The 18,094-nt window shown below is 36.1% G+C and overlaps 1 protein-coding gene across 7 annotated transcripts in view; it reads right to left on the bottom strand.

The window, feature by feature from the left end:
- adgrb3 (adhesion G protein-coupled receptor B3) overlaps nt 1–18,094 on the bottom strand; it is a 186,682-nt gene that overhangs the window by 34,700 nt on the left and 133,888 nt on the right. For all 7 annotated transcript variants that reach the window (XM_079634606.1, XM_079634605.1, XM_079634608.1 and 4 more), the window contains 3 exons: nt 10,479–10,605; nt 8,301–8,404; nt 8,110–8,212 (listed from right to left, as the gene is read on the bottom strand). In XM_079634606.1, coding sequence (XP_079490732.1) covers nt 8,110–8,212; nt 8,301–8,404; nt 10,479–10,605 — 334 coding nt within the window. The remainder of the gene's footprint in view (nt 1–8,109; nt 8,213–8,300; nt 8,405–10,478; nt 10,606–18,094) is intronic.

Here is an 18,094-nt window from a genome sequence, read left to right as displayed (position 1 = left end):
CATCTCGAATTTGAATGTGGGGATGTAGAACTATAATTAATTGAAATTTTAAGAAATTGTATCATTTAACTAGAAAAGAAAGTTTGTCAAGACTGCCATGTTGGCCTTTTAAAAAGGTTTTAAGGTTGTATATCCTTTATGTACTGATAAAACTGATAAATACTGATATATACAGCAGTCGTTAGAACGACAGACAGATAGACAGATACTGTAGATAGATAGATAGATAGATAGATAGATAGATATATAGATAGATAGATAGATAGATAGATAGATAGACAGACACTCCACTGAGATAAGTGAAGACTGACTTAATTGAAAAGTCTCCTTCAACATTTTTTTTTTAAGTTAGACCAACTTATACTTTAAATTGAAAGTAAAAGTTCAGTGCCGCAAAGTGAATAAAGTCTGGTTCATATAAATCTGCAATTTCATTTCCTCTGACAGCTAGTACATACTGGCACTCGGATACTTCACAACGAGCCACTGGATTAAATGGCACCTTTTCTTGCAGCGAGAGATAAGAGGAAGTCTCTAAGCACCATTTAATAATCCTAGAGCCCCATGAGACACCTTAGGTGCTGCTAATGGAATAAGAGCAGACTTTGTGTCTGTCCGGCTCACTCTTTAGAAGAACTACAGCACAGAACTTACGTCTTTACCTCTTAAAGAGTTAGTTCACCCAAAAATGAAAAATTCTCTCATTAATTACTCACCCTCATGTCGTTCCAAACCCGTAAGCCCTTCGCTCATCTTCAGAACACAAATTAAGATTTTTTTGATGAAATCCAAGAGGTTTCTGACTGCAATGTTATTACCAATTTCAAGGCCCAGAAAGGTAGTGCTAAGAATATTTTTGTGCAAAAAATAATAAATAAAGACTTCATTCAACAATTTCTTCTCTTCCGTGTCAGTCTCTGACGCGGTTCACGCTGTAAACGCAGAGCAGCGTTCCCGGGTCCGGCTGGATCCTGTGTCACCGTGCAGATGTTACAGTCTATGGAGGAGTCAGAAAGCTCTCAGATTTCATCAAAAAATAATATGATTTGTGTTCTGAAGATGAGCGAAGGGCTTACAGGTTTGGAACGACATAAGGGTGAGTAATTAATAACACAAAAAAATTTTTTTGGGTGAACTAACATTTTAGGAGGTAAAGACGTATGTTCTGTGCTGTAGTTCTTATAAAGAGTAAGTTGGTCAGACCCAAAGAAAGCGCTTATTCCAAGCACCTACGGTCTAAATCCACTTTTGCTAGTTTAACGACAGGAAAAATAGTCTGTGTGCCCGGCTCATGGTCTAAAGGGGTTGTCCCTATTCTCTTAATGAGTAATAGGTGTGTTTTGGGCGCAACGTGGAATAAACCAATCAGAGTCTCATCTCCCATTTCCTTTAAAAGCTAGTTGCGCTCGCGCCATGGCGGATTCGCTATTTACATGGCAGAATTTGCAGATTTGCGTAAAAACGTTTCTCCAGAGAGGAAACAGATCTATGGGACAAAGTGTGCGTGCATTGTGGACCCGCCTATAGGCGCATATTACAACACACTCTTTAAATAACAAAAATAAAATATTGCAGTCTATTTCTGTTGCCTCAAAACAGCAACTACGCCTGAACACACCTCGTTTTCAGACCAGCACGCCAATGGGCGCACAAAAGGGCGCAAATGCATTTGCGATTTAAACAACGTGGCGCAGGACGTGAAAATGATAACTGCGTCGGGCTACAATTAGCAAAAAAACGCTGCATTGCATCGGGTGTATGATATGGCCCTCTAACAACACACACTAGAAGAATACACAGTCATTTCTCATAGGTCTCATAAAGGGTCTACTGCACACACACACACATAAACACACAAACAAACAAACAAAAACATTGACAAAAGGTCTATATTTGTGCCACATTTCAACTGACAAACCTCCTTTATTAAGAGCAGGTTTGTAATGAACATCTAAGATTCCCATTATTTGCATGTCCTCAGTTGCATGTTTTATTAATTAACCAATATAACCAGGTAAGCGACACGTCTGTGCACCGTCTCCTACTTTCAAAGCTGCCATTAAGTCAAATCATTTTTGAAGGTTCCAGACAACAGAAAAAAGAAAAGCACATTTTAAATAACTCACAGGAGGGCTAAACCATTGTCAGCAGCCTTAATAATTTTGTGGGAGGGTAGTTGAACCGCTTTACATCTTTGATGCAATAAGAACCTCAACCCTTTGTTCCACAAAAAAAAAAGAATCATTCTATAATACTGCTTTTGCTTAGAATAGTTGTTGATGGGTAAAAAAAATTTCATTTCCCATTCATTGCCAGCAACCATATCACCCTGTTGCCCATGACTGGTTGCCCACTGAAGCCAAGCAGGGTTGAGCCTGGTCAGTACCTGGGTGGGAAACCTCCTGGGAAAACTAGGTTGCTGCTGGAAGAGGTGTTAGTGAGGTCACCTGTGGTCTGTGTGGGTCCTAACTCCCCAGGAAAGTGATGGGGACACTATATTGTCAAAAAGCACCGTCCTTAGGATGAGACGTTATACTGAGGTCCTGACTCTCTGTGGTCATTCAAATTTTTTGATGTCTTCCGAAAAAAAAGAGTAGTGGAGTATCCTGGCCAAATTTGCCAAGTGGCCTCTGTCCATCATCATGGCCTCCTACTTATCTCCATATATACTCATTGGCTCTATCACTCTGTCTCCTCTCCACCAGTAAGCTGGTGTGTGGTTGGCGTTCTGGCGCACTATGGCTGCCGTCGCATCATCCAGGTGGACGCAGCACATTGGAGGTGTTTTGAGGAGACTCCCCCCTTCCATATGTAAAGCGCTTTGAGTACCCAGAAAAGCAGATTTGCATTCATTTGTGGAAAATGTTGAATCCTCCCTCATGCTAAATGTAAAATGACGTGGTGTGGAATTAAAAAGGAAGATGGCAGTTTTTATGATCAGCACTGACAGGCCTTCAGATCAGCTCAACGTTCAGAGAAGCCGCAGGCTGAGTGCTCTCTCTCGCATGGCCATCACGTCATATGTGCGACCTTCATCTGGAGGCACAAACCTGCACCCTCTGTGACACGTATCCATCGTCTTCACCAGTGTGATGAAGCAGGAATTACACTAAATTGCTACTTGAGAGCGTGGCAAATGGCTGCAAAAAGAACTGGCAAGACAGTGATACACTAGAGAATGGCATTTTATTGTCATGGTAACAGACGCACTGACCATTTAAAATGCTGTACTGATGCCTTAGAAGTGGATAGAGCAGAGGTCCAGATGTAATTATGGTCCATTAATGGAGGACCGGACCTGCTGCACTGCTGTCATCAAGACTTAGGCCTACACTGAGCGTTCTTAGAATAACGACATCAATGACGATAAATCATACCTCAACAAACTAAAGCAGATGCACGTCTAATTTTTTTTATATATATATAAATGGCATGTTTAATGGCAAATATCCCATGAAGGCATCAAAGCTCTGTTCCAAAACCTTAAGGCATTATAGGCATACTCCCAAACACAAAAAGCTGTTACAAAACGTAGGCAGCAAAACTATTCTGCCTTCAAAGATATCTCGTTTTGGCTACATTCTAAAGGCAGTATCACATGTAGTGTTCATGAATAAGGAACTAACAGAATAAACTGCAATAAGCTTGTGAAATTATTCATCCAAGATGGTGGATGGATGGAGAGAAAACTGAAAAGCATTGATACAAAATGTCATAAGTTGACCACGTTTACATGCACCCTCATAATGCGATTATAATGGGATTTTGGCAATATTGCGATAAAACCTAATGTAAACACAATACTTAAATCAAACTAAAGCGATTAAGCTAAATTGTAGTAACCACAATCGCATGAAACTATATGGCGTACGCTGATTTTAAATCGCAATAAACAGGAACAAATTCATCATTTGTGCTATGCAGGGGGTATGTACAGAATGGCGTTAAAATTAACACACTTCTTAGTCAATAATCAGAATAATGAAAAGTAAATAGTTTTGCTTGCGTCATGCAAGTAAGTCCTTACTTTGATTATTGTACAAAAAAAACCCCGCATTATTGGTGCACACGTAAACAGTCATTGTGAGTGTAATTCTATGCAAAGAAAAAATATTCAATAATTAATTATTGAGTAATTGACTAATTTATTTTTTCTTTGCACAGTTTTACATTCATAAAAGTGAAGAGAAATTAAACTTTGTTTTCATTGTTTCAAAAATTATTTTAGAATTATCGAGTCTCTAAAATAAAATAAAAATGGAGATAATACATTCCTGCAGTCTTCCTTAAAAATCCATATATTTATTATTTGAACACAGATGTCTGTCTTGCAACGGATCTATACCTAAAGAAGTATTGCGGTTTAAATAAATATGAAGATTTTGAAAACTATGACTTGTATTAGACTGTTTTTTGTACAGATGTCGGTGTCCTAAGCACATGTCTGATTCGGATTTATGATGACACTTTCAATAAGGTTTAATTTGTTAACATTAATGTATTAACTTAGCCTACATTAACAATGAGCAATACATTTTTACTGTATGTGTTAATCTTTGTTAATGTTAATTCACAGTGCATTAACTAATGTTAACAAAATACAACATTTGATTTTAATAATGTATTAGTAAATCTTGAAATGAACATTAACAAACATTAATAAATGCTGTAGAAGTGCAGTATATTATTAGTGCATGTTAACTAATGTTGTTACCTAATGCTAACTAATAAAACCTTATTGTAAAGTGTTACCGGATTTATTTGGTCTATTTAAAAATATTGTTAAAAGTTTTATTTTTTGGTCTAAATACTACTGCTTAATTTAGAATGCGTTTCTTTTTTTTCTTTTTTTTTATATCACATTTGATTTGATTTATCTTATTAAATAGTAAATAATTCAAATAATTTCAAGCAGCATTACTATTAAAAAAAATCAATGGTCTTTTAAAATGTTTTATAGAACAAATAAAGCCAGTTTAATTCAAGTATTTTAAGTTGGAACGCTAAAGGAACGCTTTTATAACCCATATACATGGTGCAGTCAGAAGAAAGCCAGTGAAGCATCTCACCAGGTGATGGAACAGAGCTACAGTCAACGGCTTCTTTTGATCAGTTTAATGTAACAGGAAATTCATTTGTTTTAACCTTGGGAATTGACTTCCATCCCAGAACGCTCGTTAGAATTAGAATTGGAAAAAGCTCATGGTGCTGCCTGAGACTGCGCTGAAATGTCTGACTGTGTGACTGAGTAATGTGTTATTCCCGCAGCAGCGTTGACTCACTCAGAAGCCCTATCTGTGTGGGCAGCGTAGGAATAACGTTCCACTCTGTGTAAACCCTCCTCTGATGATAACCAAAAACCACCAGCTGTGCTAGACCTGACAAGCTTGTAAGCAGTGAGAAATCAACCTCTTTTATCTTGTTTACTCAAACGAGGGCAAATGAGCGTCATTTGTAAGCGTGAGAGTGAATAATTAATCTTTGTTCTTCCCAAGTTCTGCAATTTCCCATATCCAATCATCCCTGATGTTGAATTTGAAATGGTGAATGTGAGAAAATTTGACTCTAGGATCTACTGATCAGGATCTGCATCTTATAATTACATCTTGAATGACTTATATACACAATCTCCTCACAATGAGCTGGAAAAAAAGAAATCATTTAGCGTTGCCATCTAGCTGGGAGCCTATTTAGTCCTATTTAAAATGAATTGCAGACACGTAAAGAGCTTTAAAATGCTTTCACCCTACCTGGATCCAGAAATTTAGACGTTCCATTCACAACAAATGTTCAGATTCACGTGGGCTCTGGATATTGCAGAGAGGCTGTTATATAACTGAGCCATTTGGACTGTGAACACTGAGGGACTTTTTCTTCAACTTTACTGTGATGCATATCTACTAATCATCATCACAAACAGGATGAACTTCAGTTTAAGTCTGGCAAATAATTGAATCTTTTTGATACTCGTATCAGTGAGTATAAAGTATCCCAGCTTCCTTAACACTAGAACGGCCATGACAGTCATTTTGACCGTTTTGAATTTTATATCTGCAATAACTTTAATTTTAATAAAAATTTATAAAATCCTCCTGGTACCTGACTTTTCCTAAAAATGCCTGTATTTTCATTTAAAATGTTTTTCATATAAATTACACATAAGGCAAAAAAAACCCAAATAAACATATTTACCTATTTCAGCCATAGACCGCACTGAATTTTGCGGTATTCTTTTGTTAAATTTCCCGCGGTTGACCTTTGTCTCTCTCACTGTCAACAGAAAAGGTCAGTAGCGGTCCTGAGTGTTTGCATATATGCTCATTTCTACAAACAAAAAGTATATTAGATTAAATTTGTTGATCAGAAATAGGCTAATAATACCCGACTACGTTATCTATTTACGTAGATATTCTCTATTAGGCCTATATATGAGTTATTAGACTATTTCTCTGTTATTATATTAAAATAAAATGTTTTATAATTAAATAAGATAACTTTTAGTTGTTATTATCTTGTTCTGAGTTATGTTGAATGGATATGGAAATATAGCCTAACTGTTGTGAATATGCGATAATTCCGGTAGGCTACTAATGATATTATTATTTATAAATGTATAATTAAACTTGTTTAAATGTACAGTTTGGTGTTGTTTTGTTTTTAAAAGATATCCTAATACAAAAAATGCATTAATCTCTCAATTGGGTATTTATCATTAAAGATATAGAGTTTGGAATCTAGCGGTCAAAATGACCGCTTGTGGCAGTTCCAGTAGTTACGGAATTCTGGCACTTCTAGTGTTAACTGAACCCCACCAAAAAAATTCACTCAACTAAATAAAACTGATGATGAAAGACCGTTTAGTCTTTAGGGAAGCCGATCACTTGGAAAGAGGTAAGGATAGTTTAGATCGTGACGTCAAAACTCACTCATCTCAGCGAGAACTATGAAACCGCAGCATGTAACAACGTCAATAATTCAAAGCGCAAAACTTTTTGTCTTGTACGTGGAATTACAAACGCAAGAGCAAAAAAGTTCACAGTCACATGTCTATTCTATTTGTGGTTTACATGGACACAATCTCTCTGGTCTCGTACCTGCGTCCGTCCATTTTGCATTTGCGTTGTATAATTCAGACTAAAGCCAGCTGGATTCTGGCTAATGTATTTAGTGGCTCTTAACATAGAGGCATCATCATCATCATTTCTCCTTGGCATTGGACACAGAGCGATGTACTCACTTGCTAAAAATAACTGCCATGGCTTGCCGAGTACTCATTTAAGACTCAAATATAATCTAGTGTACTGATAAACAATGCTGAAAAGAAGCTCATGCTTTTATGAATGCACAGAGGAAACCATTTCAACCGTATAGGCTAATGTCTTACATATTTCAAATCTGCAATACAGAGATAAAATCCAACATCAGTGGTATCATGACTTGGGCTTAAAATACTGCTAAATAGATGCCTTTAAAAAAAAGCACCTGGCTCTTTTGGGTTCAGTTTAAATGACCCTATAACAAAAAGTGATTCATTTACCAGAAATTTGCTCAATTAACCTAAACTGAAAATATATGTACTGTACATAAATGCGTACAACAAGAAAAGAATGCAATTTGTTTATACAAACACAACAGCGTATAACAGAATATGCAGCTCACCACACAAAAACTCGAACATCTGGATAGGTAGGTAGGTCACTTCAGAAAAAATTAGGCCAGCCAGCTTGAATTTAAGTGAGTCACAATGCCTCAAAATAGAGGAATTAAAACAATCTGGCGGGGTGGTATGATATACAAACAGCAGAGAGAAAGTTCTTCATCAGTATTAAGTAAAACCAATGTTTCGTTTACATTATAAACCCGTAAACGTCTAGATCGACATAACATCAGTGCAGAGAAGCTGTCTGGCAAGACAAGCTTACAAAATCAGCCCACACGCACACGCAAGCCGAGAAAATAAACATGAGAATCCAGAGTGGACATTTTGTTCAAGTACAAATCGACGCTCAAATTCACAGTAAATGCTTGGTGGCCTTCATCGCATTTTCAACCTAATCTGGCAATATCAGAGTAAAACACATTAGAGGTGGATACAATTGAAATATTTACCGCATTATGTGTCTGCGTCTGTCCAACTAGTATCAGGATGTTGGAGCAGATGATTGAAAGGCAGAAATTGATCAGAATGATTGATCTCTCGGACCTGATGTACCTGAAAAGAAAGGGCATATCAAAGTTGCATTCCTCCAAAAGTGCACTGGCGTTATTTTGTAATACGCCTTGTACATCAATGCACTTACCTCCATAGAATACCATACACCACGGTCAGTGTGATCAAGGCCAGACAGGACAGACCACAGCCCACTATTAGTGTCACAGATGGAACCCCTGAGTACTCCATAGCCTGAGAATGGCACACAAGAGCTTCAGTGAGCGATTTTCAAACCCATGTACCACTAATAAAGGCCCATTTCAGTGCCTTGTAATAAAGCACATTACAGCGCACTGGCTTGTTGCAGCACAGCCATTTATACTGCACAAATTCAGAGGATTGAAGCACAAGCTTTTTTTGGTCTCTAATTCATTTGTCCCCATTCAATCTCCCCTTCACATAAATAAAAGGTGTTTTGCCCCCATTCAAATTAATAGTGTCCATTATCAACAGGTGAGTGCTTAATGTCACAATCCATAATTAACTCAAATACGTAACAATCTCTTTTAAGCCAAACCAGTCCACTTTGAGGTCATTTGGTGGGTATTTCCAGTAATGCAAGTACAACACCTTGAATTGGAAAACCTCCGAAATGGAATGTCAGAGTTACATTCAAATAACATATTATTATCACATTAGAACTATGACACATTATGTTTCACAATAAAATATTACAACAATGGTCCCATAAATTCTGTAGTTCAAATAATGGACAATAGTGGTGTTTTTAGTGGTATTTGCATTCAAGAGTGAACAAACAAACAAATAAAATGCTTCAATGAAAAGGGTGATAGGGGCTTTAAAAGTAGGGTGGAGGACTTTCATTTGTCTATCAAAAATGCAATTGGCTCTTTAAACTAAGGAGGGAGTTTTGCTGACATATTGATGCGTTACAATTTCTCCTATTTATTTGTTTACGGCTGGACTGTCTCGGCCCCTATAATGTCTCTCGTTTTGGTGTTTAAATGATGTTAAAACATGCATCACTGGAAGCTGACCATCATTTTGAGCACAATTTAGAATCATAGAACATATTGTGTGCACATATATTGTGTACACATACATATATATGCCTATATATGACTACCTATCATCTTAAATAGTTGCTTGTATTAGGTTCACGGGCCTTAACTAAGCCATGGTAGTGCATATCCCAGCTAGTTCATTTATTTATGTCTTTTCCCCCAGAATTCCATCTGACAACCCCCTCAATCCAGCTCCCAGGAGTCACAAGTCATTGTGACATATCAGCCGTGCATTGCAATGATAGGAGTTATCAAACTTTGCCCCTGCTGCATCACGGAGACGCAGACAACACCATCATTTTCACACGGGAGCCATTTATTCACTGACTGGTCACATGGGCAGAGAAAAAATGGCTGCCTCTTGCTCTGTAGAATAAAACAGCCATGTTTTGCTGTCTGCTGAATCTACTAGTAAAGAGACCACAGCTGATGGCATTGTATCTCAAATGTGAAGCTTATCCAAATGCTATGAGCAATATTTAGCAAAGGTACTGTAAAAGGTAGATTAATATTATACGGTTACATTAATCTGCATCAATGAGACGGGGAACTTAAATAAGAGGATGAAGCCATGATTACATAATACGAAAGCCATAATTTATTTGCACAATCCAGGAATATCTGCATACCATCTCAACGCTAAGAATTATTGTATTCATATAAATAGCTAATTTAATCTCACTGATGAAGAGGCTACAGCAGATGCCATCTAAAACATGAACATATCAAAATGCTTTGAGCAACATTTAGGAAAGGCAAAATGGAGATTATGATAGTCATGATAGTTGTTTACCCTCAGGTTACATCAATATGTGAAGAGGGAAGCTTAAATAGATTGTGAAACCATAGTTAAAATATTAACTATATATAATATACATACATGCATACACACACACACACACACACACACACACACACACACACACACATATATATATATATATAATATATATATATATATATATATATATATATATATATATATATATATATATATATTAGTCTATTAATAAATAATTTAATAGAAATGAATCACAGGAGATTCTGAGCTCTCTCTCTCTCACACACACACACACACACACACACACACACACACAAGCTTTGCACAGGTAGATTTCTATCTTAATCAAATATGACATAATTGAAGTCAGTTATTAAATATCACTTTGAAAACCACACACGCACTTCAATCAATACAGCATCTCTGGTGATCCCCCGTAGAAGTCAATTCCAATACTTACTATTTCTCTGGGTTGTTGAGCCAAAATGGCGAAGGTAGATACCCGATCACATAAGCATTTGGTGTGGGATGCATCGGTGAGCACAGTTCTGCATCCTTTAGAGCTCCAGCTGCCCCAAGAATCGTTCCTACACAACACACAGAAGATTAGATCGCTTTAACAAGCTTTTTTTCCCTCTGTGAATCCGTCGCTCGGAATTCTCAACAGTGCTCTCTCATCTCACCCACTCGACTCTTACTTAAGCGACAGAAAGTAAACACAATTTTAGTGCAGATCGTATTGAGTGCGACTGAAGCGCTGGCTGAAGGCTCTTTCTGTGGCGCTGAACGACTCACTGCTCACAGATACACTCACACCACACAGAGCAAAATAAACCCGAACCTGTGGTTCCCTTTGACGCTGGTCCTCACGTTCTGATACAGCTTTCTCTTATCTCTCTCTATCGGTGTGTATTTCCACTCGCTTTAGTAATTAGCGCCTTTTGGACGCTTTCCTGAGGGAAAAAATCAGCCTAGAAACGGCGGACGGCATCAGATTGATACTCTCTTGCCTCCTGCCTCGCGCTACAGCGGAGGGGGGAGATGCCTCAGAAATAGTCCCCTTTTCTTGTTCGTTCATCCTGGTTACGGCATGTATCCGTAAATATCTTAAGTTCATCCAATTTTATAGCTTTTGTTTTCGCAATATTCTTTCTCCGAGACGTAAACGTCAGGGAAAAAACGAGCGGAACTGTTAACCACCCCGTGAAAACTGACTGGATGGTAGAAGCCAATTTCTCCTTCTCTGGCTAGCAAAATGATAGAATAGACATCTCACCTATTTATTAATGCTTACACATCTCGGTTGATATTGCTGTGGTTACATCTAAAGATCGCAGGCTGATATATCTTACAATTTAGCTTGATAATAAATAATTTAAAAGGGGAAAATAAGCTGATAAACAGCATTAGGTTTTGTATTTACTTAACTGATCAATGTTTGATTACATTGTTTATGTGCAGTAAAATATTCATATCTGAACTTCTGATATAACAAAATCAGTTAGTCAACACTGTAGTTCTAAACACTATACTATGATTAACCAGTTGATAAGTAACTAGTGTAATATAAAAGCAACATTGAATTGGAGTGCCTCCAAACGATGCATAACAAATACAGCCCTTTTCCAGAGGCTGTATAACATGACACCCTTATAACTCTTCCCTGAGAAAGACTATGGAGGATTTTGTCTCTGCACATCTACATAATTAAACCGCAGCAATAGGGCTCTTTTCAAGGTTTAATTAAGCTTTAAAACTCACCCTTTTTCATATGCATGGATAGCATGCATAATAACTTTCATTAAAAGTGAGTAAAGGGCATTATATGATAGCATATCTGTAGTTCATATATATTCATATATGAAAATGTATGATTCGTTAAAAAATTTCATGACATTTCCAAGTACCTGAAATGCACATTAACTAATGATCCAGAAGCATCGCATGCATACCAAATGACCCTCAGTTTTGAATCATATTTAGCTGTGTACAACATAAATCAGGCTGGATTGATTCGCTCATGGAAGACGAAGTGTGGCCCTGTCCTGTCTAACTGCATAGACAGCAAGCCAATAGCCACTGACTCCAGGCATTTATCAGGACATTGTGGAATGGATCACTGTGGGTTACCATGTCAGCAAACCTCTATGATTTGATCCACTCAATATGTGGTCAATTCATCCAATCATTGACTATATGACATTATAGAAGCAACGTTACGTTATCATCATTGGAATTGGAAGTTGAATATATTTTCTACCAGAGAGAAGCCAATTTATTGTCCGTTTAGTTGCATCTGTTCTCTAGTTACTCACTTGGCTCTTCCGGTCTGGGTGGAATTTGAAAGACACACAGTCTGTGGAGGAGTCTGTGGGTGTATGAATTACGCTAGGCTCAAGATAGACTCAGTTTCTAGGCAATTGTACGAGGAGGAACTAATGACTTTAAATAGCCGAACCGTGGCGCTGTCCATGGTACTGAACCACTACATTTAGGGTAGCAGAATAACACTAAACAGATTTGACCACAAGTTTGTTATTTGAGGCTTTATTTAGAATAGTTATAAAAAAACAAAAAAACGATCTTGTCTTATTCTTATGATTATTTAATAATAATCCTTTATATTTTATAACAATTGTACTGTTAGGATGCCAGGTTACTGGCAGTAATTCACTTAATATAGGATGTGTGCTTTAAACTGCCGGAATGTTGAAATCACGGGTCTATTCATGTCTGTTTTGTGGTTATTTTTGGACTGTTCATTTTATACATAAGCCTCGAGTCTAACAATAATCCTTTAAAGGCACTTCACAAAGCAACTCAGCATTACACTTAATTCAATTTTGTATGGAAAAAAAGTAGCATTGGACACCTGACAAAAATACAACATAAAATGATCACTAACTGATGTCTTTTATGATTCCAAAATCAAGGAAATGATGTAGATATCACATATATAACAAACTTATTGACCATTTTTATGAACTTAAATCATGCAAGCATCTATGTTGCATAGCACTAAACATGCAGTTCGTTTTTAATAACTCATCCGGATGCCTGTCAATTTTCTTCAAGATGTGACGACTGCTTGAGACTATATCTTCAGCAGGCAGAACATCAAAAATGGCACTACTTTTTAAAGGTAATACTTCATTGAATTATGCATGAAACATATATTATGCCATGATCATTTCCAAGCATGTTATGCATTTAGATGCCTTTAAATTTACCATGAATATTTTTTTTATATAAAATTCTAGGATGCATGAAAATAAAACCTTTTTTTTTTTCTTATCATTTCTTAGTTTAATCTTGTAATGTCACAAATTAATTGTTTAAAGTATAAACTACAATTATTCAATGTACTTTCCCAATCAAGGTAAGGTCATAATATTTATAAAATAACGTGGAAAAAATGCAATGCCAGATAGATAGATAGATAGATAGATAGATAGATAGATAGATAGATAGATAGATAGATAGATAGATAGATAGATAGATAGATAGATAGATAGATAGATAGATAGATCTTTGTGTGCCTACAAGAGTATTCTCTTGCAAAATGAACATCATTGTTTTTCTGCACAAATACAGTGTTAATGGCATCAACAACATGCATTCAAGTCTACATGAATGAGCAATCGAGTCCATACACAGTTTAACTTCAGTTTGTCCTCCAATCTCATGTTTTTCCAAATCTGTATATGACTTTCTTTCATGGAACACACACACACACACACAAACAAAAACATTAAATGGTGCTGTTCCTGTTTATTTTAATTACAATGAAAGCTTTTTTAAAGGATGTAGAAGCACCATAAAAGTCAACCATAAAAATGTTACACTATATTTACATTTTTTTTGGAGTCATACACTTTTGTGTGAAGAACAGACCAGAATTTAAGTTGTTATTCACTTATAATCTTCCTCTCCAGTGAGCTGTTAACCACCTCAACCCGGAGTCAGTGAGTCAAAATCAAGAATCAGATCAGTCTGGTTCATATCCAAATCATTTAGACCGGCTTTGTGAACTGGATTGAAGTGAAATGATTCACTGAAAAGATTCAATTCAAATGAACAACTCATTCACAGATCACTATTTCTCTCATGAACACTTCTAGGACTTTGGGCAGATAAGACGTTTTATGAATAACGACTAACATTTCAGTTTGAATTCCACACAAAAGCAATTTTTTCAGAACATGGAATATACTGGTACTGACTATTTTTATAATAGCATCTTTTGATGCTTTTGTGTCCTTTTTGAAGCTTCACAGGTTCAGTCACCCGCACAAAAATCCTATTTTTTTCTGTCCACACAAGGAAGAAAGGTTTAGAACAACACTAGAGTGAGCAAATGATGACATTATTGTCATTTTTGTCTGAATTATTCCTCTAAAGGTTCCACTCTGCGTGAACCTCGTGATATCAGAGGGCGAAAAAAGATGAGCTTTCTCACTCTCGCTGAGCTCGTATACGCTAGCGAATGTGCATAATGACTTCCAAGAAGAAAGGCGCAGAAGTTATGATATGAATGTCATCAAAATCAGCAGCTGTTTCCCCACGTTGTTTGAGAAAATCTCTCGGGGCTAATTAAAATTGCACCTCAAAATATGCACAATCATGGCAGAGGGAGCTGATAGAGTTGTGCATTTGTGTTCCGTAATTGTTTGCCTGCACAGGCCAATTTTGATTTGGTGCGAAGAGTAAACACGTTAACGAACACATTTATTAATGAACATGCGTCCACATAAATAATCATGCAAACAGATTAGAGACTAAACTCAACAGCAAATGTATTTAAATATATCATGAATAGGCATGAAATCCGCATTATTTGAGCCCAATAAGAGCGGCTCTTTTTTTTTTTTTATATATATAGCAAATATGAAGCTTGTTTATACGCCTGAGCGTTTCAGGGCAGAGACCCCTCCCTCTTTATAAGCCGTCTATAATAATACCACGGGGCTAAAATCCATTCCAGTGGCTCAAATTACACTCAAGGGGGCAGACTCGGGTGGCCTCTTCATTCAATGAAAATTGAATTTGGTAAATACGATTTCTCTGTGTTCCTATCGGTCACCGCACAGAGAGGCCTGGCTCATACTTGCTCATTTCGCTTCTGAAGCACCGTGTAATTTTCATATTTGAAGATGATTAAGATTAAATAGGAGCCATTTTCAATTTGCAGCATGGACCAGACAGGACTAAAATAATTAAATAACTGGAACTATACAGATATCATGTAATTATTGAGAAAGATCATATAACAAAACAACCCGAATTAACACGATAATGCGTGTTAAAGGAATAGTTCGCCTAAAAAAATGAAAAGTCTATCATCATTTAGTCACTCGCATGTTGTTCCAACCCTGTGTGATTTACTTCTGCAGAGAACAAAAAAAATATTTAGAATTTTTGTCAATTTTCTTTGGACCCCATTTACTTTCATTGTATGGGTCTTTTGTGTTCCACAGAAAAACAAAAGTCATACAGGTTTGGAATGAAATGAGAGTATATCATAACAGATTTGTAATTTTTGGGTGAAGTATCCCTTTAAATACTCAGATCATAACTACTTTTATCGTATTGGTTTCACTTTATTATGATGGTCTCTTTAACACATTCTGTTGCCTATAAGTAACGTTGAACCTACTCTCATCAGAGTATTAGTTGGTGTTAGAATAAGTTGACATGTATTTGTAAAGTTACTTATAGTCAGTAGAATGTCTGTTGGAGGACCATCACAATAGAGTTAGCAGATATTAAGCAAACAGTCTACTAATGAGAGTTAGTTGACATGTAGTTGCAAAGTTACTTATAATCAACAGTTGGGACCATCAAAATAAAGTGTTACCGTTTTTCTTTAGTGCTTTTCTGAGCCAAAAAAAGACCATGGAGGAAAAATAAGAGCACATGGCATGGTACATACAGTACTAATTACTAATGTAAGTTGAACTTGTTAGTGCTACATATATTTCAGTGTGACCAAACCTGACTCTCATTTCTAGAAAACATCCATTCCTTAGAACCTGTCACCAACACAGCCTGGCCGAAAGAAATACGTGCTTTATTAATTGCACGCTGAGGAACAAAAGGGGGAAAGGCTGCCAAATCCAAATGGACTCGGATGAAAAGCAAAGACGAGACTCAAGGTCTCTGAAGAGGGTCTCAGAGCTGTAGTCACAAGCACAAGTGACAATAGAGAATATTAGATTCTCAAAATCCACCACACAACAGTTATTCTAGACAAAGAGATGTCTCATGGTGCTGACAGAGAAGCTGCTTTGGTGGCGTTAGATTAGTGGGTTAAAGACCTGAATTTTCGGTTACATTTTCGGTTAAATCCTAAATAAGGATCGATCAATGAAGCATCAAAACTATATGCCTTTGATAAAATAACTAAATATTCACTGGAGAAAACAACTTCTCAATGCCAAATCTCAAAAACAAAAAAGAAACGAGCCACCAATACAGTTATGCTCTAACTACAGTCCTCTAGAAAGAAGAATAAATAAATAAAATTCACTGTTTTTAACTTATATATAATTTATCAGGTTCACTACCATTCATAAGTTTGGAGGTTTTTGAAAGAAGGTTTTTATTTAGTCAAAATGCAGTAAAACCAGTAATGTTTATTTTATTGTATTTTTTTACAAAGTCTTTAGTCTACAAAGTCTAAATGATTAAATGTAAAATAACAGCTTTCTTCATTTATATATTGTAAAATATATTTATTCCCATGATGAAAAAGCTGAATTTTCAGCATTATTACTCTTTTCTTCTACAGGATTTTTTGATAAATAGAAATTTCAAAAGAACAGCATTTATATGAAACAGAAATTATAACATTATAAATTATATTTTAACTTTTGATGAGTTTATAATGCATCCTTGCTAAATAAAAGAATCTCTTTCTGGTTAACACTTTACTTAAAGGCTTTATATAATGCATTAAACATATTTTAATGCATTAAGTATTCCTTATAACGCATTGTATGATCACATTAATAATTGTAACCACAGTTATAATACTGATATTCATTGTTACACCTTTAGAAAGTATAATGAATTAGAACACATGACAAACAACCATTTTCAGATGTAACAAGTAATCTCCAAATATATTGCATCTGAACTTTGGTTAATTATTTATGAAAATATGATATAATGCATTATAATGTACATTATGAATGCATTATACATAAAAGCTTTTATCACGACTGGCTGAGGATGAAGATGAGGCGAGGAGAAGCGGATCTAAAGCAGGTTAAGTTTATTTAACAAAACAAAAGAGTAGAATCCAACAAAGAGTAATCCAAAACAATGAGTAGGCAACGCGACAGTGTGCACAATACACAAATAACACCAGACTATGAGTTAACAGAACTGAGGGCATTATATACATAAACAAATGAGGAACAGGTGCGAGTAATCAATGAAACAATGAGTAACTATAGCCCTGTCCGGACGGGAACTGTTTCTCATGTGGACGTCCGTTAAAAATACATTTGAATGGCACCTCAGTGATAAAACTCATGCATTCGGATGGCGATTTTTTTCAAATGTCATATGCTTGAAATAATAACAATAAGTCCAATGTAATTATAATGTATAACCATGTAATTTCATAATAGGAACATAATCAGCTAATTAGTATTTGATTGTTTAAGTCTCCTATTTAAAAATAGGAAGATAGCTATAGTTAATATGGTTTTCTGCCTTTTTATCTCAAAATGATATATGTAATTTTAGAAATGTGGAAACGAATGGAAATAAGTTAATACAGCCTCTTATTTATATGAGGTAAACATAAAGCTCATTGGTTTATATTTTCAGATATTTTGTATACAATTGCTGCCGTAACGGCCCATTTTTAAATGTTTACTTTTCTTCTCTTTCTCTTTTGAGCGGTGATGAAATGTTGTTCTTGTAAATACTTTCCAACATTTCAGTAATAAAAGCGTAGGCTTGGTCTTTGAAATGCATCCTGATTACAGCGAAGCGCAACAGCTCACGTACGGTGCTCGGCAGTGGTCAAAAAGGATTTAAACAGAGAATTTTTAATTGATCTCT

The sequence above is a fragment of the Phoxinus phoxinus genome (genome assembly GCF_949152265.1).
Source record: "Phoxinus phoxinus genome assembly, chromosome: 14".
In the NCBI taxonomy this organism is placed as follows: Eukaryota; Metazoa; Chordata; class Actinopteri; order Cypriniformes; family Leuciscidae; genus Phoxinus; species Phoxinus phoxinus.
The sequence above is the reverse complement of the archived record's forward strand: the minus strand, read 5'-3'. Positions and strand labels throughout refer to the sequence as shown.